Genomic DNA, 24180 nt, shown 5'->3' on the forward strand with positions numbered 1-24180 from the left:
CACATAATACACTTTTTAAGGGTGAATTTTATGTCATATGAATTATATCTCAAATTAAAAAAGATACCTCTACTTCATTAGGTACTCATCCTGAATACAGCCATTAAAATCAAAATCCTATTTAGAGGCACACCTAAAACCTGTATTATGCCTATAATGTGTAAATATAGTTCTTTGTTATATCTGGTTTTATTGTATCTGCATATACATACCTGTACAGAAATATACATGAATAATTTAAATAGTGTCAAGAGTGTCCCAAGTAAAGCAGTTGCACCTAACTCAGGCCGAGGCAAAGGAGGTTCTGAAGGCTCAGGAGGCCCCCGCGCATCCGGGCCTAATGGACCGGCCCGGAAGTCCACAGGAACGCTACTGACACGTGACCAGCGTTGCGGCTGGGAAAAGGCTCGACGCCGGTCTGTGACGTCATTTCTACGCGACCCTTAGTTTTGGCAGAGCGTTTTCGGGCTGCTCCTACGAACGATGCCTAAAGTAGTGTCGCGGTCGGTAGTCTGCTCCGACACCCGGGATCGGGAGGAGTATGACGACGGCGAGAAGCCCCTCCACGTCTACTACTGTTTGTGTGGCCAGATGGTCCTGGTGCTGGGTAAGTAGTCGGGAACCGGAGGGCGTCTGCAAGAGGCGAAACTTCGGGTTCTCGAGGGCGGATTTTCTCTGGCTGTGATCTGGGAGGCGCGTCTCTTTGAAGATTGGTGGGCTTTCCTGCTCCATGCTGGTGCTTCCCTGCCCCACTCCAGGGCAGCTTTTCTGTTTAACCTTGAGTGTATTCCCTCAAAACTAAATTCCTCTTTCAGAAAAAATAAACTGTTTATCTCCCTTTCTTCCCACTCCGCCTCTAGAAACTTTGTAACCTTTTTGCTGCGTACTAGGATGCTGTCATAGCTCTTAAACGAGAATAAAACGTTCCCTTGACCCTACGTTCTCTTTCAGCTGTAACCCCATTTCTTTGCTTCCTTTTTAGCAGAACTTCTAAAAAGAGTTGCTTATATTGCCTGTCGCTGCATCCTCACTTCACATTGTCTGTTGACCTCACTTCGGGCAGACTTCTCTTCCCACCTCACCCGTCAAGGTCAATAACTGAACCTGTTAGTAGTCCCCGTGGTCGGTTATCAATGCTCATTTTAGTCCTCATCTGTGTCATTTGACAAAGATGATGATTCCATCCTTCTTAAAACAGTTTTTTTTTTTTTTCATTTGCTTCCAAGACTCCACAATGTCCCGATTTTCCTCCTACCTTGATTTTGCCCCTCCTCAGTGTCTAGCTCCTTCTCTGACTCCGATTTTTAGGCACTGCAAGCCCCTAGGGCTCAGTCCTCTCACCTATTCTCAATTTGTACTCACTCCCTAAGTGACCACAGCCATTCCCAAGCTTTAGATACCATTTGCATGCTGATGCCTCCCAAATGTTCATCTTTAACCTACACTTCCCTTCACACTCCAGCTGCTTATTCCCTGTCTCCACTTGGATGTCTGATGGGTCTCTCAAAAACAGTCATGTTCAAATCGACTTCATGATCCCGTACTTCCTGCTCGCCACTGTTCCACCCTAGTGCAGAGTCAGTGGTAGCACTGGTCACCCAGAATCTCAGAATCAGGCTTGACTTTTCTTTCCCGTACCTTACACCCATCCAGTCCATCAACACATCCTGCCAGTACTTAAAAATCTTTCCAGAATCTGACTACTTCTTACCACTTCCATTTCTGCCACTCTAGTCCAAGCCACCATCATCCCTCACCTGGAATTACCACAGCCTCTTACTCTCCACTCCTTGTCTCCAGTGGTCTGTTCTCTGCACAGCAACCAGAGTCCTGTTCCAAACTGGTGTTTTCCTGTAAAACTGAGAGTAAAACCAAAGTCTGTACCTAGACCCTGCATGTTCAGATCCTCAGCTACCTCTTGGACTTCGTCTCCTAACACTCTTCCCTTGGCTCACTGCGCTCCAGCTACAGTAGCCTTCTTGATTTTTCTTCATCATGTCAAGATGTTTTGCCCCCAGGGCCTTTGGGGTTGCTGTTTTTTCCTGCCTCGAACCCTCTTCCCTTGGTGCTTTCTTATTTCATCCAGGTCTCTGCTGAAATATCCCATCCTTAGAAAACTCTTCCCTGACTATCTAAAATGGCACCCTTATTACACTTTGTCCTCTTACCCTGCCTGATTTTTCTTGGTAGCACTTGTCACTATCTGAGATCACTGTCCATCCTCTTAATATCCTGCTAATTTTTTTTATTAGCACTTATCATTATCCAAGGTCATGTTATATAACTGTTATTTTTAAATTTTCTGCCTCTTCCACTAGAATGTAAACTTCATCAGGGCAGGGACTCTGCTCTGTCCTTTGCTGAATCCCCAGCACTGTGTTTGAACTGCGCCTGGTACATAGAGAGCCCTCAAATCTTTGTTGTATAAATGAGTTCGCTTTTAATCACCTAGAGTTGAGTCTGAATTCTTGTTCTCCCTCTTAGTAAATGTGTGGCAAGTCTCTTGCCTTTTGTAAGCCTCAGTTCCCTCATTTCTAAACTAGGAATACAAAATGTCTACTCCAGCAGGTCATTGTGAAGATTAATGAACATGCAGACTGCCTGGTGCTAACTCCCCCGCCCCTTCCTCCATTAATCTCAAATCACTGTGATCACTTGACTTCTCTGTGACCCTTTAGGTACTTCATTTGCATTATATCAATTTCCGTCTGCTTTTTAACTGCACCTCATTTATTTCCTGTATGTTTTCATTGTTTTCAGACTGACACTCCTCGCCACATGTAGCATAGCAGTGACCCTCTCTCTCTTTTTCTAAGCGCTTAACCACTTTTCCCAATGCCCTCCTCATCGGCGTTTCAGGACGCTTGATTGTCTCGTCTGATTCTCATGCATTAGAACACAAACCAAGTGTACTGTGATCACAGAAACACAGCAAACTTGCCATGCTGGGAGGGACTTTTGAGATATTGTCATCTACTTATCCTTCAAATAAGGAAAGAAAAAAAACAAAAGGAAGTAACTTGCCAAAGATCGCCACGATGGTAACAGAGCTCCAGATCTTCTCACACCACGTCATTTTCAGTTGGGAAATTCAATAATAGGCTTCCGTAAGCCTTAGTAATTATAGTAAAACATTATAGTGCTAAGGGCCCCACTGAACACTTGTGATTGCCCCAGGGTATTTTTCAGTGGCTCTAGTGACTGAATCTTACTCCATTTCTTCAGACTGTCAGTTAGAGAAATTGCCCATGAGGCCCCGGGATCGGTCCCGTGTGATTGATGCTGCCAAACACGCCCACAAGTTTTGTAACACGGAAGACGAGGAGACCATGTATCTTCGGAGGTAAGAGGTTGATGCTAGGATTTCCTTCTTGTGTTTCGGTCTGGTTCTGAGGAATATGAGTACCCCATCTAGTGCTAAACAGGTTGTTCTTATGGGCCCAACACTTTGACGTTTGTGTTAGCTCTCTAACTTCTGTTAATGCAGCAGTACCTTTGCTGTGCTTTGTTGAAATGCTGCTGAGATGTGATAATGCGCTATTTGATAGCTGTAATTTGGTTTTTTTGCAAGTAGAATGAGTTCATTCAACCTGTGATGTCTTGGAGTGTGCCATGTGCCAGGCACCAAGCTGGGGACTGGCTCTGTGGAGATGAATAAGGTACTGCCCTTCCCATTGCAGAGCCCACAGCTCAGTGGGGGAACGGGCCACCTGTTGTGATAGGATAAAATGCCTAAAGCTGTGAGCCAAAAGCTATGGGAAAACGGATGGGAGCGGGTCATTCTCCTGAAAGGTGGTCAGGAAAGGCACCAAAAGATGATGGCAATTGTGTTTGGCCTCGAACTAGGATTTCACCAAGGAGATGAGGGGGCTGAGGAGCATCCCGGTGGAGGGAATATGGAAGCATTGAAAGGAGCACTTATGGTGTGCTTGGGAACTTGGAATGGTCCTTGGTGACTGTAGCCCAGGTGACTTACAGGAAGGGGTTCGTGCATCCTGAGGTGGGGACAGAGTAAAATGCTGAAGTAGGCAAGTTTGGACCTTACCTGCCGGCAAGCGCCATCTCTCTCTTTTAAGCAGGGGAGTGACATGGTTGGATCTGTTTGAGATTTGGGAGTCCTTGGTTGAGATAAGGAATTGAAACCTGGGAAGGGCTAACATTGCATGGAATGTGGAGCAAGAAGAGAGAGGACTGAAGATATAATCCTGGGGAACATTGACATTTAAAAAGCAGACAAAATAATTGGAACCTGGCGATGTGGAAAACGGGAGGCGAGAGTATCAGGAAGTGCGTATGTCTGGGGAGAGTGGTTATCAACAGGTGCCTGAGGCCACAGAGAGGTCAGTTGTAGGGAATTAAAAAGTCCAGGTGTTCCTTCCCCCGCATTTCATTTCCTGAGCTCCCGCTCTGTGCCAGGTCCTGTCCAGAAGCCTGTGATATGCCAGTGTATTTATTTGCTAGGGCTGCTGTCACAAAGTACCGCAAACTAGGTGGCTCAAAGCAACAGAAATTGTCTCCCATTTCTGGACGCTAGAAGTCTGAAATGAAGCTGTTGGCAGAGCCATGGTCTCTCTGAAGGTTTTAGGGGAGGATCCTTCCTTGGCCCTTCCTAGCTTCTGGTGGTTGCCAGCAATCCTTGGCATTTTTTATTTTATTTTATTTTTAAAGATTTTATTTATTTATTTGACAGAGACACAGCGAGAGAGGGAACACAAGCAGGGGGAGTGGGAGAGGGAGAAGCAGGCTTCCCGCTGAGCAGGAGCCCGATGCAGGGCTCGATCCCAGGATCCTGGGACCATGACCTGAGCCGAAGGCAGACGCTTAGCCAACTGAGCCACCCAGGCGTGCGATCCTTGGCATTTCTTGGCTTGTAGATGCAACACTTAAGTCTTTGTATCAACACATGGCCTTCTCCCTGTGTCTCGGTCTGTTTTTCTTCTCTTCTTTTTATAGGGACACCAGTCACATTGGATTAAGGGCACATTCTACTCATCTACATGACCTCATTGTAACTAATTATATCTGCAAGGACCCTCTTTCCAAATAAGGTCACATTCTGAGGTTCCTGGAAGGACATGACTTTTTAAGGGATACCATCCAACCCCGTACAACCAGTCAACAAGCAAAGAACCCTGCCTGTATGGAGCTTGTATTCTAGTGTTGAGCTGGGAAAAGCGACAGGCTGACATCTTGCTATGTTAATTTAAGAAACCAAACTGTTGTCAGCCCACAGTAACGAAAAGAAGTACCGCTAGGTGACATTCAATAGCAAATCAGGCTCGAGCACCGTTGTGACAACTGGGCTTCTAGAACTGTGCAGCTGAAGAGGATACAACTCGAGGCCAATAATACAACCAGATTATAAAATTGATGAAATCTACAAAGGAATGCCCTTTGGGAAACATGGGGAAAATACTCCGTTATGGTAAATAGGAAGGTTGACAAGTAAGATGCCCTATCTAAAGCTAACCCGTTGTCTTATGCTTTTTCTCCCTCCATTAACCCTTATTTAGTTTTCTGATTTTGAAAATTGCCAACTGTGCCTGGGTGGCTTAGTCTGTTAAGCGTCTGCCTTCAGCTCAGATCATGATCCTGGGGTCCTGGGATGGAGCCTCACATCAGGATCCCTGCTCAGCGGGGGAGTCTCCTTCTCCCTTTCCCTCTGCCATTCCCCCTGCTTGAGCTTACTCGCTCTCGCTCTCTTTAAGATCACTAAGATATTTATGATGTGTTTATTATATATATATCATAGTTACATATAGTAATTATAGTAGTATTACTATATATTGAAACCGATCTAAGAACACAGCAGGCCACAGGCCCCCATGGCACTAAAAGGCAGATGCCTTCACCCAGAGGCCAGAAAACGGAGTGGCTTTAGTCTGAAGTAGAAACCCCGGCATCGAACCAGCCTGTTCCTGGAAGCGAGCCAGCTTTGGGACCTAGCCTTAGAGCCAGGTATTGCCCAGGCTCTTGGCCTCTGGCCAAGTGACTCTTTTGGGCCAGAGAGTTCTCAAGAGTTTACCAACAAGGCAGGGTGAACTTCCCTTCCCACCCCTCCCCCCAGTTGACGTCATTCCTGCTCTAATCATGAGCAGTCTGTCCAGTGGCCTACTCTGGCCTGCTCCCCTGGGGGCATTTCGGCCCGTTCTCACTCCTTAGCCCGCTGTGTGTGAGAGCACCAGGTGCGGAACATGTGCAGTCTGCACACCATATGCCCAGGATCCCAGGGGCCTGTGGGGGGCTCAGTCGGTTGAGCGTCTGACTCTTGATCTCAGCTCAGGTCTTGGTCTCAGGGCCGTGAGTTTGAGCCCTGTGTTGGGCTACATGCATGGAGCCTACTTTAAAAAAAAAAGGGGGGGGGGGCGCCTGGGTGGCTCAGTCGTTAAGCGTCTGCCTTTGGCTCAGGTCATGATCCCAGGGTCCTGGGATCGAGCCCCGCATCGGGCTCTCTGCTCCACGGGAAGCCTGCTTCTCCCTCTCCCACTCCCCCTGCTTGTGTTCCCTCTCTCTCTGCCAAATAAACAAAATCTTAAAAAAAAAAAAAGAGTACATATGCCCTGGAGCCCATCACGGTCCACCTCCAAGCCTTTCATTCTAAAGTGCCTCTCTTTTGACACTGTTGTTCCCCGGGCCCCCTTTCCCATCCAGCAGCCCCACTGTTGCAAATCCAGTGCTTTTCTGTCTCTCTGTTGACCCTGCCTCCCTTGATGCTCTCCTTCCTTGAGTTCTGTGAAGCTGCTCTGGAGATTCTCGTACTTCTTTGGCTTTCTCAGTCTTCTGGATTCTTCTGCTGCCTGCCCCTTAAATGTTGGTATTCCCCTGGGCTCTGACCTGGATCTTACCCCCTCTCTCTTTATACTCTCCTTGGACGTTCTCACAACTTTTCATGGCGTCAGTTACACTTCCGTGCTGGTGACTCACAAAATTTAGATCTGCCCACCTTTCTCTCCTGTACCCAGAACTGCATATCTAACTGCCTGCTCTACCTCTTCACTTGATGTTCTGTCTCAGATCCAACATGACCAAGGCCAAACTCCTCATTTCTCTAGTAAGGAAATACTGCAGATGGACTGACCCAGCACCACCAGACACTCCTCTTTTATACCTGCCTGTATACTGGCATCTGCAAAGTTAGGGGGTATAGTCCAGTGCCCCCCCCCAAGACCCGTAAGATTCTGAATGTGACTTCACTTTTGCCAAGTAAAAGGGATAGAAGTTTTTGGATGAGGCTTCCAAGGGAAGGCCTTTTTACTCTTCTAGTCTTATTCCTTCCTGCTTTTTGGGAAAACGGACGTGATAATTGGAGGACTGGCAGCCATCCTGGGACCGGGAAGGAAAGGCCACAAGAATTACAGAGCTTTCGCCATCACTGTCCTTGGGTCCCGGTCACGGCCATGAACCACGTTTTTTTTTTTTTTTTTTTTTTAAGAGGGGGAGAGACAGTGGGGGGCAGGGGTAGAGGGAGAGAGAGAGTCCCAAGCAGGCTCCATGCCCAGCATGGAGCCCGATGTGGGGCTTGATCTCATGATGCTGAGATCATGACCTGAGCCAAAATCAAGAGTCAGACGCTTAACCGACTGAGCCACCCAGGCGCCCCTCTTCTGGATGTCTTTTACAGGAGAACAAACCATGGTGCTGAAGCCACTGCAGACAGGTCTCTAACTATCAGCCAAATACAGTTCCTTCCTTCTCCTCCTCCTCCTACAATGACACCCCCATTCATGCAGTGGCCCAAGCCGGAATCTGCGAGCCAGTCCTCCCTTTGTCTCATCCATCCCCAACCCCACCATCCCCTGCACACACCAGTCGAGTCACTCACCATGTCCTGTTGACTCTGCCTTCCAGTCTCTCTCGTAGTTGCCTCCTGTTTAGCCCTGCTGCAGTGCCATCTTTCCAGTACCTACCATCGCTTGCTTGGGCTGTTGAAGCAGCCTCTTATCTGGTCTTTTTGCCTTTCATTTTGTTCTCCTCCAGTCTGTTGTCTACTGTCTGAGTGATCTCAAATGCACATTACATAAGTCTCCTGCCTCAAATCTTTCAGTGACTCTTCGTCACCTATAGCAGTGCTTTTCAAACATTTTTAGACAATGAATCCTTTCTTCAAATGAAGTGCTTGTCCAGAAGTATAAATAAGCAGGAAGCTGTTGTGACTGGGGAAGAGTTGAGCCCAACCCATTAAGGACTCCTCCCCTCCCCTTATCTAGTTTCATTTAGGGGTCATGGTTGAGTACAATTTTAGAAATCATGGTTAGCAGGGTAAAATCGAAGCCTGAAGGCTCTCTGTGATCCTTGTCTCCTGGTACTCCTTGATTTTTTTTTTCTTTTTCTTTTTTTAAGTAAGCTCTGCGCCCATTGTGGGGCTTGAACTTATGACCCTGAGATCAAGAGTCACATGCTCTACCAACTGAGCCAGCCACGTGCCCCTTGATTTTTTTTTTTTTTAAATAACATTTATCGGGGCACCTGGGTGGCTAAGTCGTTAAGCGTCTGCCTTCGGCTCAGGTCATGATCCCAGGGTCCTGGGATCGAGCCCCGCATTGGGCTCCCTCCTCTGCGGGAGGCCTGCTTCTCTCTCTCCCACTCCCCCGCTTGTGTTCCTGCTCTCGCTATCTCTGTCTCTGTCAAATGAATAAATAAAATCTTAAAAAAAAAAAAAAACTTAAAAAAAGAAAAGCCCTAATGCCTCAGCTCCACCCTCAGAGATTTAGTATTTTGAATTGAGGGGTAAGTCATATATCATAAAACTCACCATTTTACAGTGTACAATTCAGTGGTTTTAGTATATTCACAAGGTTGTGCAACTATCATCACCAATTCCAGAGCATTTCATCACCCCCCAAAACTAACCTTGTACCTAATAATAGTCACTCCTCATTTCCTTCTCCCCCAGCCCCTGGCAACCATTAATCTACTTTCTGTCCCTATGGATTTGCCTATTCTAGATACCTCATTAAAAAGGAACCATAAATATTATAGCTTTTTGTGTCTACTATCTTTCATTTAGCATGTTTTCAAGGTTCATCCTTGATGTAGAATGACTCAGTACTTTATTCTTTTTTGTGGCTGAATGACATTCCATTGTATGGACATACCACATGTTGTTTATCTGTTCATCAGTTGATGGGCATTTGGGCTCTTTCCTTTTTTTTTTTTTTTTTTTTACTATTAACGGGTAATGTTGTAAATGTGTGAACGTGTGTACAAGATTTTGTGTGAATGTGTTTTTGGTTCTCATGGGTGTATACTAATGAATTGCTGGGTCATATGGTAATTCTATGTTTAACCTTTTGAAGAACTGTTACAGTATTTTCAAAAGCGGTTGCATTCTCATCAGTAATGTATGAGAGTTCTAATATCTCACCAATATTTGTTATTGTCTGTCTCTTTGATTATAGCTATCCTAGTATGCATGAAATAGTATCTCATTGTGGTTTTGATTTGCATTTCCCTGCTGGCTAATGATGTTGAGCATCTTCTCATGTACCTTTTGGCTATTTGCATATCTTCTTTGGAGAAATGTCTATTCAAATTCTTTGCCCATTTTTTAATTGGTGTATTTGTCTTTTAATTGCTGAGTCATAGGAATTCATATATTATGGATACTAAGCCCCGAACCAGATATATGATTTGCAAATGTTTTCTCCCATTCTGTGGATTGCCTTTTCACTCTCTTGATGGTATTCTTAGAAGCATAAAAGTTTTTAATTTAATCAAGTCCAGTTATTTTTTTCTTTGCTTGTGCTGTAGGAGTCTTATCTAAGAAACCATTGCCTAATTCAAGGTCTTGAAGATTTATGTCTACATTTTCTTCTAAGAGTTTTATAGTTTTAGTTCTTAGGTTTAAGCCTTTCATCCATTTTGAGTTAAATTTTTTTTGAGTTAATTTTTTTAGATGGTGTGAGGTAAGGATCTAATCAATTTATCCTTGTCCATGTGGATATCCAGTACCATTTATTGAAAGTCTGTTCTTTCTCCTTTGAATGGTCTGGTACACTTGTCAAAAATCAATTAACCATGTATGTATGGGTTTATTGGGACTCTCAGTTTCATTCCATTGATCTGTCTATCTTTATGCCAGTACCACCCTGTCTTGATTACTGTAGCTTTTGTGGTTTTTGAAATCAGCAAATGTGAGTCCTCCAACTTTGTTCTTTTTCAAGATTGTTTTGGCTGTTCTAGATTCCTTGCAATTCCGTGTGAATTTTAGGATCAGCTTGTCAATTTCTGCAAAAAGCCAGCTTGGATTTTGATAGGGATTGTGTTGAAGCTGTAGATTCATTTAAAGAGTATCACCATCTTAATAATGTTAAGTCTTCAGTCCACGAACATGGGATGTTGTTCCATTTACTTAGGTGTTCTTTAATTTCTTTCGGTAATGTTTTAATAGTTTTCATTGCACAAGTCTTGCACTTATTTTGTTAACTTTTTCCTAAGTATTTTATTATTTTTGATGCTATTGTAACTGGAATTGTTTTCTTAACTTTATTTTTTATTGTTCTTTTTTTTTTTAAAGATTTTATTTATTTATTTGACAGAGAGAGACAGTGAGAGAGGGAACACAAGGAAGGGGAGTGGGAGAGGGAGAAGCAGGCTTCCTGCGGAGCAGGGAGCCTGATGTGGGGCTCGATCCCAGGACCCTGGGATCATGACCTGAGCCGAAGGCAGACGCTTAACGACTGAGCCACCCAGGCGCCCCTTTATTGTTCATTTTTAGTATATAGGACTACCATTAATTTTTATATATTGATCATGTAACCTGCAACCTTGCTAAACTTATTAGCCCTAATTGTGTGTATGTTTGTGTGTTCTTTAGGGTTTCTATATGTAAGATCATGTCATCTACAAATAGAGATGGTTTTACTTTTTCCCTTCCAATCTGGATGCCTTTTATTTCTTTTTCTTGCCTACTTGCGCTTCCTAGAACTCCTCGTACAATGTTGAATAGAAGGGTTGAGGGTGAGTATCCTTGTCTTGTTCCTGATCCTAGGAAAAAAGCTTTCAGTCTTTCACCATTAAGTATGATATTAGTTTATGTAACTGTTAGTGCCTGTGGGTTTTTCATAGATGCCCTTTATCAGGTGGAGAAAGTTCCCTTCTATTCCTGGAATATTAAAAGGGTTTTGAATTTTGTCAAATGCTTTTCTTTTGTGTCTATTGAGATGTTGAGATGATCATGTGTTTTTTTTTCTCTTTTGTTCTATTACTGTGGTGTCTTGCTTTGGTTAATTTTTTATGTGTTGCACCAATCTTGCATTCCTGGGATAAATTCCACTTGGTCATGTATAATCTTTTTTAAATGCTGCTGGATTCAGATCGTTAGTATTTTTTGTTTTTCGAGGAGTTTTGCCTGTGTATTCTTAAGCAATACTGATCTCTAGTTTGTTGTCGTCGTGCCTCTGTCTGGTTTTGGTATCAGGGTAATACTGGCTCCGTACAATGAGCTGGGAAGTGTTTCCTCCTCTTTTGAAAAATTTGTGAAGCGTTGGTATTAATTCTTCTTTGAACTTTTAGTATAATTCACCAGTGAAGCCACTCGTCCTGGGCTTTTCTTTGTGCAGAGTTTTTTGATTACTAATTAAATCTCTTTACGTGGAATAGTCTATTCAGATTTTCTGTTTCTTTTCCAGTGAGTTTTGGCAGTTTCTGTTCTATTCTAGGAGTTTGCCCATTTCATCTCGATTATCTAATTTGTTGCCATATGGTCATTCATAGTATAATCTTACAGATCTTTTTCTGTCTGTCAGACCAGTAGTACTCTTGATTTTTTTTAAAGTCCTACTAACATTAGACTATGTAATTCCCTGAATATGCTGTGCTGTTTTGGCTCTGCACATAGTATTCCCACTGCTTGAAATACCACTTTCTATCAGGACTGTTGGCTTTCAATCACCTGCTCATGAAGCTTTACATAACTGCCTCGGACAGACTTGGTGCTCCCACCTCTGCGTTCCCAGTACACATTTCTCCATTTAAGAACTTACCTCCGTGATGGTAATTTTCCTCACTAAACCAAATTCTTAAAAGAATTCTTTCAACCAATGTTTATTGCATGTCTGTTTTGTTTCCAGTACTTTGCTCGGCTCTGGGGATAGAGTGGTCAGACAGGCATGGTCTCCGTTAATCTCTGATCTCATGGACCTTACAGTCTAGTGGGATGACAGAAAAATAAAGTCATTATGATTAGGGGAAGTCCTGTGAATGAAACAAAGGGCTCATACAGAGAATCTCATGAAAACCTCTTTGAAAAGGTGGCTGAGACCCTGAAAATGAGAAGGGGAAAGCAGTGAGAAGAGCATTCCAGGGAGAGAGAAGCGTGTGTGTGAAAGGTCTGAGGTGGGAAAGCGCTTGTTTGTTCAGAGAACAGAAGCCTGGTGTGGCTAGTTCATAGTGAGGGAGGGCATCTGTGAGAGAGACGGGGGCCCAATTTTGTGCTCAGCTGGTGCCTGGGAGGCCTACATGGTAAGGAGGCTGGATTTTATTCTAGGTGTCTTAGGAAGCCACTCCTGCCTCTGTTTAAAGAATGATTTGGAGCGAAACAGTAGTGGAAGCAGATTCTAGAATAGCAGTTAAAGTTTGTATGTTAGGTATGAATTTAGAATGGAGAAGGCCTAACTGAATACCACACATGCGCGCACGCATGCACACATGCTGTTGATTTGACTGCACAAAAATCTAAAATTTCCACATTGCCGGGGGGGCAGTCAAAGACAGATGTCAAACTGGGGAAGAAATATTTATGAGGCCCGTCAACATTTGCAAGTCTCCTTAATAGACAATAAAAAGACAACTCAACAGGCAAAAGATATGAACCGACAGTTCACCCAAAAAGAGAAAACACAAATGCCTATAAAATATGGAAAAGATGCCTGACTTCACTCTTTAAAAAAGGAAATGCAAATTGTGAGAGCACAGTTTTCACGTGCCAGATTGGCAGTCGTGCAATTTAATAACATTCGGTGTTGGTGAGACTGGAGAGAAACAGGAACTCTCACTTTGGCTGGGAACATAAATTGGTTCAACTTCCCTAGAGAGTAATTTGGCAGTATTTATCAGAATTTAAAGTGGATACGCGGGGCGCCTGGGTGGCTCAGTCAGTTGAGCGTCTGCCTTCGGCTCAGGTCATGATCCCAGGGTCCTGGGATCGAGTCCCACATCGGGCTCCCTGCTCGGCGGGAGGCCTGCTTCTCCCTCTTCCGCTCCCCCTGCTTGTGTTCCCTCTCTCGCTGTCTCTCTCTCCGTCAAATAAATAAATAAAATCTTTAAAAAAAAATAAAGTGGATACACTTCTAGGAATTTATCCAACAGGTAAAAGACATTTCGGTTCATCCACACAAAGGAATACAATGCAGCCCTTATGAAGAATGGGACACCTCTTTGTCAATTGGTAAGGAAGGGTCACATATATATTTTCTAACCAGGACACATTTTTAAGCAAACAAAGAGGGGCGCCTGGCTGGCTCAGTCGTTAAGCGTCTGCCTTCAGCTCAGGTCATGATCCCGGGGTCCTGGGATCGAGCCCCGCATCGGGCTCCCTGCTCCGCGGGAAGCCTGTTTCTCCCTCTCGTGCTCCCCCTGCTTGTGTTCCCTCTCTCACTGTGTCTCTCTCTGTCAAATAAATAAGATCTTTAAAAAAAAAAAAAAAGCAAACAAGTAGAGAACAGTGTAAGGTATGCTGCATTTGTCTAAAAAGGAAAAGAAATAAAATATATTTTATTTATATATCAATAAGGATTCTTTGCTTATATCATCAGTTATCTCTGGGAGGAACAGAAGAAACCAGAAACAATATTTGCCCCCCGGGGAAGAGAACTGGGTGGGTGAAGGGTGGGTGGGGAGGATATTTGCTTTTCTTTGTACTCATATGTATACCATGTATGCATATTGCCTATTAAAAATGGAAACAAACAAGGGGAGGGGAAGTGAGGAGACCAGTCCAGAAGCTATGACAGTTGGCCAAGGAAGAGATACTGGTGGCCTGGGCTAAGATGGTGGCCGGAAGGTGGAGCAGAGCAGACAGGTTCAGGATCTTTTTTTGGAGATGATGAATCCATAGGATTTGCTGATGGACTAGGTGTGGGAAATAAGGGAAAGAGAAGAATCAAAGATGAGTCCCCGGGTTTCCGTTAAGCATCTGGGTGGGTGGCAGAGTTGCTTACCTAAGGCAGTCTTGTGGGCTCTTGAGCGTGGCGGCCTCGGCTTGAATTCAGCCTATTCTGCTTCCGGACTCTGACCTGGGGCAAATCATGTGCTTGGTTTGTGCTTGGGGGCCTTCATCTGTCAAATGGGAATGGTAATAGGAACTACCTCACAGCGTCGCTCTAAGGCGCAAGTGACTTACTCTGTGTGATCTTGAGCACGGTGTACACGTGGTTGCTAGTATTAGCGCTGCTGCTGTTGTTGTTACCCGTGAGCCTGGCCGCTGCTATGACTATAGCTTCTGCCCCTCCCCCCCAGGTCAGGGGGACGCCTGACCCGTCCTCGGGGCTCAGGAAATGTGTGTGGGAGGCGGGGATGTCTTAAGATTAATACACGTTCAGCTAGCCGGTTCATCTAGGAAATGAAAACTTTCGAAAGGCCCTTTTTTAGCATTTGAAGAAATGAGGTAGTGAGGCGGGTAGGTTATGAGATTTGTTCATCTCTTTTTTTTTCTAATTCTGTTTTCTGCACAGGCCTGAAGGCATTGAACGGCAGTACAGGAAGAAGTGTGCCAAGTAGGTATCTAACAGCGCGGCTTTCTCCAAGCAGAAGAAAGGAGAGGCAATAACGTGTTTGGAAAAGAATTAGGCGGATACAATTCTCTGTTGTATCTTTATCCTTACGATCCCAGCTGCCTTCGAACTGCAGCTACACAAATACCAATATGCTCCTTGGACAGACTAGTCAAAGTCACATCTCTGACCAGCTGGTCACAGAAATGTTCTGGTTTTTTTCTTTTTTTTAACATAGTATCATTTTTTCAATAGACATGTAATTTATATATGACAAAATTTGCCCTTTTTTTCCTTAAGTAATCCCTGTGCCCACTGTCGGGCTTGAACTCGCAACCCCAAGACTGTCACACGCTCTCCTGACGGAGCCAGCCAGGCGCCCCCCATATTTGCCTGTGTTAAGCATACAATTTGAGAAGTCCCGACAGAAGCCTGCGGTCCTCTACCACCACCCCTGCCACGATGCAGGCCATTCCCCGGCTCCCCGGGTGCCCTTTGCTGTCAGTCCCCTTCTTCACCCTCCACCGCCCCCCCTCCCCCCCCGCCCACCGCAGCCACTGATCTGCCTTCTGAAGCTACGGTTTCATCTTTTCTAAAAATGTTATTGCCTTTCCTAAAAGTGTTACCTAAATTCTGCAACGTGTGTTCTGCTACGTACAGTACGTATCTTTGACGTTTGCTTTCTTGCACTCAGCACAGTGCTTCTGGGTTTCAGCCAAGCTGTCACATTGATCACTAGTCTGTTCCTGTCTGTGGCTGAGTAGTATCCATGGCACCGGTGTTGCTCTTCACCCGCAGAAGGGCATTTGGGTTGCTAAGGGTTTTGACTACTCTGAATAAAGCTGTTATGAACATTCTAGTATAAATCTTGGTGGGGACATGCGTTTTCTCTTGGAGTGGAATTGCTGGGTCATATGGTAAATGGAACATAGCATAATGTAATCCAGACTTATTTATAAAGCCTATTGTAGGCCCACAGACCCAAGAACTTTAGAAACTGTTCTTTAAAGCTATGTATACATGTCCAGCTTTAGGCCGTTAATAGTGAGAATACTAAACTACAGTAAGGTTCATCTTGTTGATGGCACGACAGTTACATCTCGGCTCTCAGAAGACTCATGATGGAAGAATCAAGGCACGGAAATGCCTGAGAAGGCATTTTAGTTCCCAGCCACATTAGAGTTGTTAACTTTGTTTCATGTCTTTTTTTTTTTTTTTTTTTTTTTTTAAGATTTGGTTTTTAAGTGATGTCTGCACCCAGCGTGGGGCTCAGAGTCACAACCCCAGGATCAAGAGTCACACACTCCACCGACTGAGCCAGCCAGGTGCCCCCCATTTTATCATGTCTTATGAGTCTACTTCATGTAGCTGAAAAAGTACAGTAAAACTGCCCGACCAAAGAAAGTACGACGATTACTCCACAGAGTAGTTTGCTAACCACTGCAGTGGAGCCTTCATACTCCCTCTCGACACCGCAAAAACCCAAACAAAACCAGACAAAACCCCATGCTAGGTACCCAGACTTCTTGGAAGAGTGGCAGCAGTTTTCTCCCCCTAAAGATATATCTATCTATGTGAGAGGGGGAGGGGAACCCCAGCAGACTCCATGCTGAGTGCAGAGCCTGACGCGGGGCCCAGTCCCACGACCCTGAGATCCTGACCTGAGCTGAAACCAAGAGTTGGATGCACCACCCAGGCACCCCAGCAGTTTTTTTAAAAATACGTATTTTTAGGAAACTTTTATTATTTTAAAATTTTTATTTATTAAGTAATCTTTCCACCCAACATGGGGCTTGAACTCACAACCCCGTGACCTGGAGTCGCATGCTCTCCCAACTGAGCCAGCCAGGTGCCCCAGAATGGCAGCAGCTTTAACTGGAAAGCAAACAGTGGCAGGGGCCAGCCTTTCCCAAGCTTGTCCAATGATAAGAATCACTTGGGATACTGAGGAAAGTGACAGGTTCCCAGGCCTCAGCTCCCCAATTTGCTGAATCACGATCTTTGGAAGGAGGGACCTGGGAATCCAAGCAGCAGTTGTAACAAATTCTTACTTGTTTAAAGTGATTCCTCAGTGATTCTTACGAAGTAGTTTTGGGAAACACTGGAAGGAGTGAATCCTTAGTTTACGCCACAAACAAAACTGTTCCCCAGCGTCTGAGCACGCTTTGGGAGTCAGTGTTTCGGGGATTTGGCTTGTGAGCTTCCCAGAGATTGGCTCTGCTCTTTGCAGGTGTGGCCTGCCACTCTTCTATCAGTCCCAGCCTAAGAATGCCCCCGTGACCTTCATTGTGGACGGAGCAGTGGTCAAGTTCGGCCAGGGCTTTGGCAAAACGAACATCTATACTCAGAAACAAGAGCCTCCTAAGAAGGTAATTATTGAAGGAGACTGACTGGTTTATATAGCTACGAATCTACGGATCACCCTCCATCTTTAAATAAGATTATAATGAGAAAGTGCCCTTTATGGATGCATTCTTTATTAAGAGGACGCCATCTTTATGGGTAAGCCGATGTTACATGTAACATCCAGTATGCGTTCTTTTTTCTTTCCTACGGCTGTCCCAGGAGTAAAGCTAGAAATTGTCTGGTTTTGATTCACATTGATTTCCTTTGAAATGTCTTCTTTTTTCAGTGTGGACAGTTAAAACGAAAGGAAGGAGGCTCATTTTTGAATATACTTTTAAAAAGCCTTGACGGCAAATGTTAGAAAAATAGAATCCAAATAGAAAAAAAAAAACAAACCCACCCCATTGGCACTTTTAGATAGGCCAGCCTGTCCCAAAGAGGTGTGTCCTCCCCCCCAACCGCCTCCCCCTGCAACCAGTCATGTGTGCGCGCCCGCGGGTGGACACACACAGGAGCGCATGCGCAGCTCACAGAGGCTCTTGCAGTGAACGAGACTGATTCCTCCTCCTCTGACTCCAGGTCATGATGACCAAACGGACGAAAGACATGGGCAAGTTCAGCTCCGTCACGGTGTCGACCATTGATGAGGAGGAAGAGGAGATCGAGGCTGTGAGTGCTTCTGCTCTCAAGGGAACTGGATTGGGGGGTGGGCCCGGAAGGAACGGGGACTCTAAAACCAGCCCATTCGAGTAGCGGAGTAATTAGAAATGTTGCTCCCTGGGGCGCCTGGGTGGCTCAGTCGTTGAGCGTCTGCCTTTGGCTCAGGTCACGATCCCAGGGTCCTGGGATCAATCCTGCATCGGGCTCCCTGCTCAATGGGGAGTCTGCTTCTCCCTCTCCCACTCCCCCTGCTTGTGTTCCCTCTCCCGCTGTGTCTCTGTCAAATGAATAAATAAAATCTTTAAAAAAAAGAAAGAAAGAAAGAAATGTTGCTCCCAGGCGTTAGTCTGCTAGTAAGAAACTAGAGGAGCCTGGGCCGGTTCCTGTCTCCCTGGATCCCGAGGACATCCGTAAAATGAGAACCGGGGAGTTGGACTGGATCAGTGGTGTTTTCCTAATGTGTTTTGAGATGCTTTCGTGGGGCAAATCCCTCATCCCTCTTGAGTGTAAAGCCTATTGGACTCCACGGTTTCGGGTCCCGTCCAGTCCGGCTCGAGTGGTTTATGAGGCTCTCCTAACCTTTATGGTCCTTCAGTATAATGAGGTTTACAGGGAGATGCTATTGGTTATTTTTCAAATGGTTTCGGCCGAAACCTGAGCTCTCCTGGATTATTGAAGAGCTGATGAGTTTAAAGGGAACAGAGTCCATTTCCGGAATAATTGTGAGATCTGAGTAGCATGAATTGCCACCTGCGGTCTCTGACTCTGGTACTGCCGGCTTACGGGTGCTGCTTTTCTTCCCCCAGAGAGAAGTCGCCGACTCGTACGCGCAGAACGCCAAAGTGATCGAAAAGCAGCTGGAGCGCAAGGGCATGAGCAAAAGGCGGCTGCAGGAGCTGGTGAGTGGCCCAGGGCGGCAGGCATTTCTCGGTCTGAGAGAGCCTCCCACGCTCAGGGAACTCCTGCAGGAAGTCCGGGGGGCACCGGTGTAGCTGGCGGCCAGCTGTCTCACCCTGGCCTGTAACGGTCGGCATACCCTGTCTAGTGACCACGGGCTCCAGGCCCGAAGTTAGAGGACTTGTCGGCTCGCCCTGACCAGAACGGTACCTGCACCTGCTACCTGGGGCCCGAGGTCAGGAGGTGAAGGTCGGGGTCTGTGGACGCGCTCCCGGGGTGTGAGGGCGGGCAGCAGGGCCTACATCGGCAGCGCCGGGACGGGGGCCGCCCCCACTTTCTGTGTCGGCCACGGGCTCCTCGTAGCGCGCGCACCCTTCCCGTTCGATGGCGCCTGCAAGCTGGGTCTTCTGGGTCCTGATGCGCTTCCGCTAGCTCTTTACCATCGGACGTCACTGCGTTGCTGCCCCATGAGGGGCTGTGCCGGCCCTTCTGATGACCAGAGAGGCTTCTTCGCTGACAAAGGTGGTGGGTCTCGGGAGCGGCATTGCCTTGCCTTCGTGGTTGAGAGCCGTGCCTGTCACATTTGCCGAGGGGAAGCACCGGGGCTTGCTTCTTTTTTTAAGTCTCCTATTTGTCAAGAACAGATTTGTAATTTATAAAATGCCACAGAAATGCATTTGCCTCGAGTGCTCTTACTAAATTATTTTATTTTGTTATTACTCTGGCAAATGACTGTGTAAGTTTCCGAATGCTAACTCGGTTTTACGTGTATCTTGCACGAACCAGCAACCAACAGTTCGTGGACCATACGACCTGAAGTAACACCGTTCTAGAACAGTGTTTCTCTTCCTGTTCTGCCAGGTATAGGCCAGTGGTATACCACAGTATTCATTCCCTTGGCCCTTTGGGGGGCCTGGGGCTGGAGGAGCCCCGCGCTGATCACCTTCGACTGCAGCCTTTTACCACGCAGACACCATCGTTGTCTGTACCGTAATATCAGGAGGGGTGGAAAGCGGTTGCCAGAGATTCATAACGACCTGCCAACCACTATTCTAGTTTCTGTACTAAATGAACACCAAAGGATAGTGTTTGGGCAGTAAGAAGAAGGAAGGAAAGTCAGAATTTCTATGGCACGTCTCAGGGCATATACTTTTCTTCCTTTCCAGGCTGAACTGGAAGCCAAGAAAGCAAAGATGAAGGGGACCTTGATTGACAACCAGTTCAAGTGATCAGGACCCTTCTCTCAACCCAGACCGGAGGCAGGCGTTTAGAGGAGGAGGAAAAAGAACCGTTTCTTGACTCCATGGACAGGTGGCCACGTTTTTGCCCCAACAGAAGGCTTTCCATTGCTTCCCATTGATTCCTCCTACTTTTGGTGAGGTCTTTGAGTCCATCTGACCTGCTTTCTAGAGATGGGCTTTCTAAATCTTTCTGTATATAGGTCTTCTGTACTATTTTTTGTCCATTTGATGTAAACTTCTTCAGCTGTGTGGAAACTCTATGAACACATCAGTGCTCGAGTGTCTCTTGTTTCTAAAGTAGCTGTTCTTATTTCCTCTTCAAAGTTAATAAAATGTTTATAGATTTTTGAAAAAAGTAGTATGATGTGTCATAGAAAAAGTGGCATGGATTATATTTAAAGTTACAGCAACTCTGATTCTTTTAAGTGACTCTATTCTTAGATGGGCAGGAATTGGCTAGGGTTTGAATCTCTCTACTGTCAGAAAAAGAATCCATGAAAAGCCAGAATCTACATAAAGCTTCCTTTAACTTCACGTTCAGAGAAACTTCCCTGGTAACAAACTACAGAAATGATCCCTGAAGGTATAGTCTTGCTTCCTTTACTTCAAATGGTAAAGTTATAGGTGAGTCCTTATCGGACTTTGTACTTAAAGAAGGAACAGCCAGATTAGAGTAAGGGGGGGGTGGGTAGGGTAGCCCAGATCTAAAGGAAAACGGGCTCGCATTAAGCAACCCAAGGTAACTAGCGTCCGTTAGGCAGCTACGAAGAGTACTGCTTCCGTATGTGGGTAGGGGAGGGAGACCTAGAGTAAGAAATGATACTGAGACAAAACAAAAGTATCTGTTGGCTAGCTTGTATTTCACATTTGCTATTTGTAGAGGAGTGTTGTCTATTTAAATATTAAGGGGTGCCGGGGTGGCTCGGTCAGTTAAGCATCTGCCTTTGGCTCAGTCATGATCCTGAGGATCGAGCCCCGCGGGAGTCTGCCTCTCCCTCTCCATCTGCCCCTCCCCGACTCATGCTCTCTCTCATTTTCTCTCACGCTCTCTCTCTCTCAAATAAATAAGTAAAATCTTTAAAAATAAAAAAAATAGGGGCGCCTGGGTGGCTCAGTTGGTTAAGCGACTGCCTTCGGCTCAGGTCATGATCCTGGAGTCCCGGGATCGAGTCCCACATCGGGCTCCCTGCTCGGCAGGGAGTCTGCTTCTCCCTCTGACCCTCCTCCCTCTCATGCTCTCTGTCTCTCATTCTCTCTCTCGCAAATAAATAAAATCTTAAAAAAAAAAAAAAAAAAAAAAAAAAATTTAAAAAAAAAAAAAAAAAAAAAAATAAAAATAAAAAAAATATTTCATGTCACGCTATCTCAGTGATAGCAGTATGGAGTGTCACATGCCTGTTTTGATCTCTTCACCTGTATTACAAGCTGTCGGGGCCAGAAGGGGCCTTGAACCTCCTTGTACTCTCTACGGTGGGTTGCACTGAGCAGTCGCCCAAGACATGTATGTGAGGCGCTGTTGGGAAATAATAGGGCATTTTTCTTTGCTTTTTTCCTGCCTTCCTTCTTTGGAAGGCAAAGTAGCTTGGAGTAGGGGGGTAGATGTGAGCTAGCAAGAACTGGGAGAAAGAGGGGTGGCCGGGGTCCTGGGAAAGCACGGGTGTGGCTGTGCTACCATCTTCCCAAGTTATTCTCCTGCGTCCAGTGAGGTCTTTGCAACGGAGTCTTCCTCTCCCCACCTCACTTCCTGTCCTTGTTCTGAAAGGTACTTCAGCAGCATGTGGATGGCCAACCATAATCTCCTCACAATTCCTTGACCTCCCCTCCAAACAGTGACCTTTACCTTTATGCCACTTTAGCCACAAATTCCCATGACTGCAGCCTGGCTGCCATGTGCACAACCTCTGAGATCCAAGATTCTAGAGCGATCCAGACTTCTGTGATCACAGCCTCCTAACATTGCTGCTCTCATGCTCTTACTTCCACTAAACCTGTTCTGTTTGTTTTTAGATGTGAAGGATGGTTATTTTATCAGTACTTATAATCAAAAATAGCAGTAGTTTACCGATGAGGATAATACTCTTTAATGGGTACTTACTAAGTGTCACGTGCCATGGAAAGCACTTTACGGGGTATTATCCAAATCTAAACAAGACGACAGTCCTATGAGATAGGTCTAACTGTTCTCATTCTCATTTCACAAACGAGTATCTGAGGCTCCGAGAGCATAAGTTTCCCAAGATCCCATAGCCAAGAAGTGATAAAGCCAAAAATCTGACTATAGAACTAGGCTGAATTGCTTCTCCTGTAGGATTTTTTTTTTTAATCTAATATTGAGAACAGATAGCAATTTCATGATGAGAAGCCAAGTAAAATGCGCTGTCGAGACACTTACATAAAGGACTCCCTGTAGCAGACGTGTCGTCACCTTTCCACATATTTTCTGAAATATGTGTCCTTAGATACTATCCCTGAACCATTTTAACATCTGGTTCAAATTACACATTTTGCTTCGTCTTTAAGACTGCAAATCATGGGGCGCCTGGGTGGCTCAGATGGTTAAGCGTCTGCCTTTGGCTCAGGTCATGATCCCAGGGTTCTGGGATCGCGTCCCGCATCAGGCTCCCTGCTCGATGCAGAGCCTGCTTCTCCCTCTCCCTCTGCCACTCCCTCTGCTTGTGCTCTTCTGTCTGTCTCTCTGTCAAATAAATAAATAAATAAAATCTTAAAAAAAAAAAAAAGACTGCAAATCATGATGTCATTAGCACCAAATAAACATGTGCTCTTTAATGTTTGCTTCTTTCATATTGAAATACTAAAATGATATGCCATGGTTTCTCTATTCTCTTTATTTTCTTGTAGGATTTTAGCAGCAAATACGGTGTTTTAATGTTAGTACTAAGAGGGGCGCCTGGGTGGCTCAGTCGTTAAGTGTCTGCCTTCGGCTCAGGTCATGATCCCACGGTCCTGGGATCGAGCCCCACATCGGGCTCCCTGCTCAGCGGGAGCCTGCTTCTCCCTCTCCCTCTGCCTCTCTCCCTGCTTATGCTCTCTCTCTCGATATCTGTGTGTCTCAAATGAATAAATGAAATCTTTAAAAAAAAAATGTTAGTACTAAGAGCCATATTGAAATTTTGGAGACTCTTACTCTGTTTTCTTTTGTGTTTGTGCAGATTGTCAACTGTAATAAAATAGTAAAATGTTATAAAATGTTTCCACTAATAATTAGTGACATTTGGAAGTGTAATTCTGCTGCATAAGAGAAATTGAAAATCTTTTTTAAAAACTAGCTTGTCTCCACCATTTTGCGATCCTTATCACTGTGGACCACCTCCTTTTCTTAAGGCAAAAGCTTCCCTTTTTAATTTCCTTGATGTTTTATTCTGCTGCTGCTTTACCTCTCTGACTACTCTGTTTTTTGTAAGATTTTTAAAAAGATTTTATTTATTTATTTGTCAGAGAGAGAGCACAAGCAGGGGGAGTGGCAGGCACAGGGAGAAAAAGGCTCCCCGCTGAGCAAGGAGCCCGATGTGGGACTCGATCCCAGGACCCTGAGATCATGACCTAAGCCGAAGGCAGACGCCCAACCAACTCAGCCACCCAGGTGTCCCCAACTACTCCATTTTTTTACTCAGTTATAACAAAGCACAGTCCATCACACTTGAGCTTTTAGTATCTGATACTCCTCCAGGAAAACAAAAACCATCACTTATGATGAACTAAACCTGCTTCTACACTTCACAGAACCTCGATCCTCCTGTTTTCTCCCAGTATTGCCATTCTGTCACTACCCATCATCTTTCTGACCCAGTCTGATCCTATGGTTGGGGATCTGAAGTCCTCTCACCTTCAACCCTTCTGACGTTGAGTTTGTTTGTTCTTTTTTTTTTTTTTAAAGATTTTATTTGTGGGCGCCTGGGTGGCTCAGTTGGTTATGCGACTGCCTTCAGCTCAGGTCATGATCCTGGAGTCCCGGGATCGAGTCCCGCATCGGGCTCCCTGCTCGGCGGGGAGTCTGCTTCTCCCTCTGACCCTCCTCCCTCTCATGCTCTCTGTCTCTCATTCTCTCTCTCGCAAATAAATAAAATCTTAAAAAAAAAAAAAAAAGATTTTATTTGTTTATTTGACAGAGCGAGAGAGGGAACACAAGTAGTGGGAGTGGGAGAGGGAGAGGGCTTGATCCCAGGACCCTGGGATCATGACCTGAGCCGAAGGCAGACGCTTAATGACTGAGCCACCCAGGCGCCCCATTTGTTCTTTTTTTTTAAAGTGGGCTCTATATGCCCAACGTGGGGCTTGAACTCACAACCCTGAGATCAAGAGTCACA

General features: G+C 45.3%; 1 protein-coding gene and 1 pseudogene across 2 annotated transcripts; one reads left to right on the forward strand and one right to left on the reverse strand.

Annotated features, from left to right (window-relative positions):
• Positions 1-417: 417 nt before the first annotated feature.
• Positions 418-20210, forward strand: STEEP1 (STING1 ER exit protein 1). Of its 2 annotated transcripts, XM_078065168.1 has the most exons (7): positions 418-607; positions 3226-3343; positions 14673-14714; positions 16942-17080; positions 17637-17726; positions 18524-18616; positions 19781-20210. In XM_078065168.1, exons 1-7 carry the CDS (start codon positions 484-486, stop codon positions 19841-19843), a joined length of 669 nt encoding a protein of 222 aa, XP_077921294.1. In that variant the 5' UTR covers positions 418-483; the 3' UTR covers positions 19844-20210. The 2 variants fall into 2 exon arrangements, with proteins under 2 accessions (XP_077921294.1, XP_077921295.1); XM_078065169.1 differs by lacking the exon at positions 14673-14714.
• Positions 20211-20334: 124 nt separating this feature from the next.
• LOC144380667 (small nucleolar RNA U3) lies at positions 20335-20448 on the reverse strand (annotated as a pseudogene).
• Between the last annotated feature and the right edge of the window lie 3732 nt (positions 20449-24180).

Source organism: Halichoerus grypus, chromosome X, assembly GCF_964656455.1.
Source record: "Halichoerus grypus chromosome X, mHalGry1.hap1.1, whole genome shotgun sequence".
NCBI classification, from domain to species: domain Eukaryota; kingdom Metazoa; phylum Chordata; class Mammalia; order Carnivora; family Phocidae; genus Halichoerus; species Halichoerus grypus.

What these genes read in the sequence shown, in the direction of transcription:
- STEEP1 (XM_078065168.1), top strand. Translation starts at nt 484, where the DNA reads ATGCCTAAAGTAGTGTCGCGGTCGGTAGTCTGCTCCGACACCCGGGAT. An exon ending in CCAGATGGTCCTGGTGCTGG is followed by an intron (nt 608 to 3,225) that starts GTAAGTAGTCGG and finishes CCATTTCTTCAG; the next exon opens with ACTGTCAGTTAGAGAAATTG. An exon ending in AGGAAGAGGAGATCGAGGCT is followed by an intron (nt 17,727 to 18,523) that starts GTGAGTGCTTCT and finishes TTCTTCCCCCAG; the next exon opens with AGAGAAGTCGCCGACTCGTA.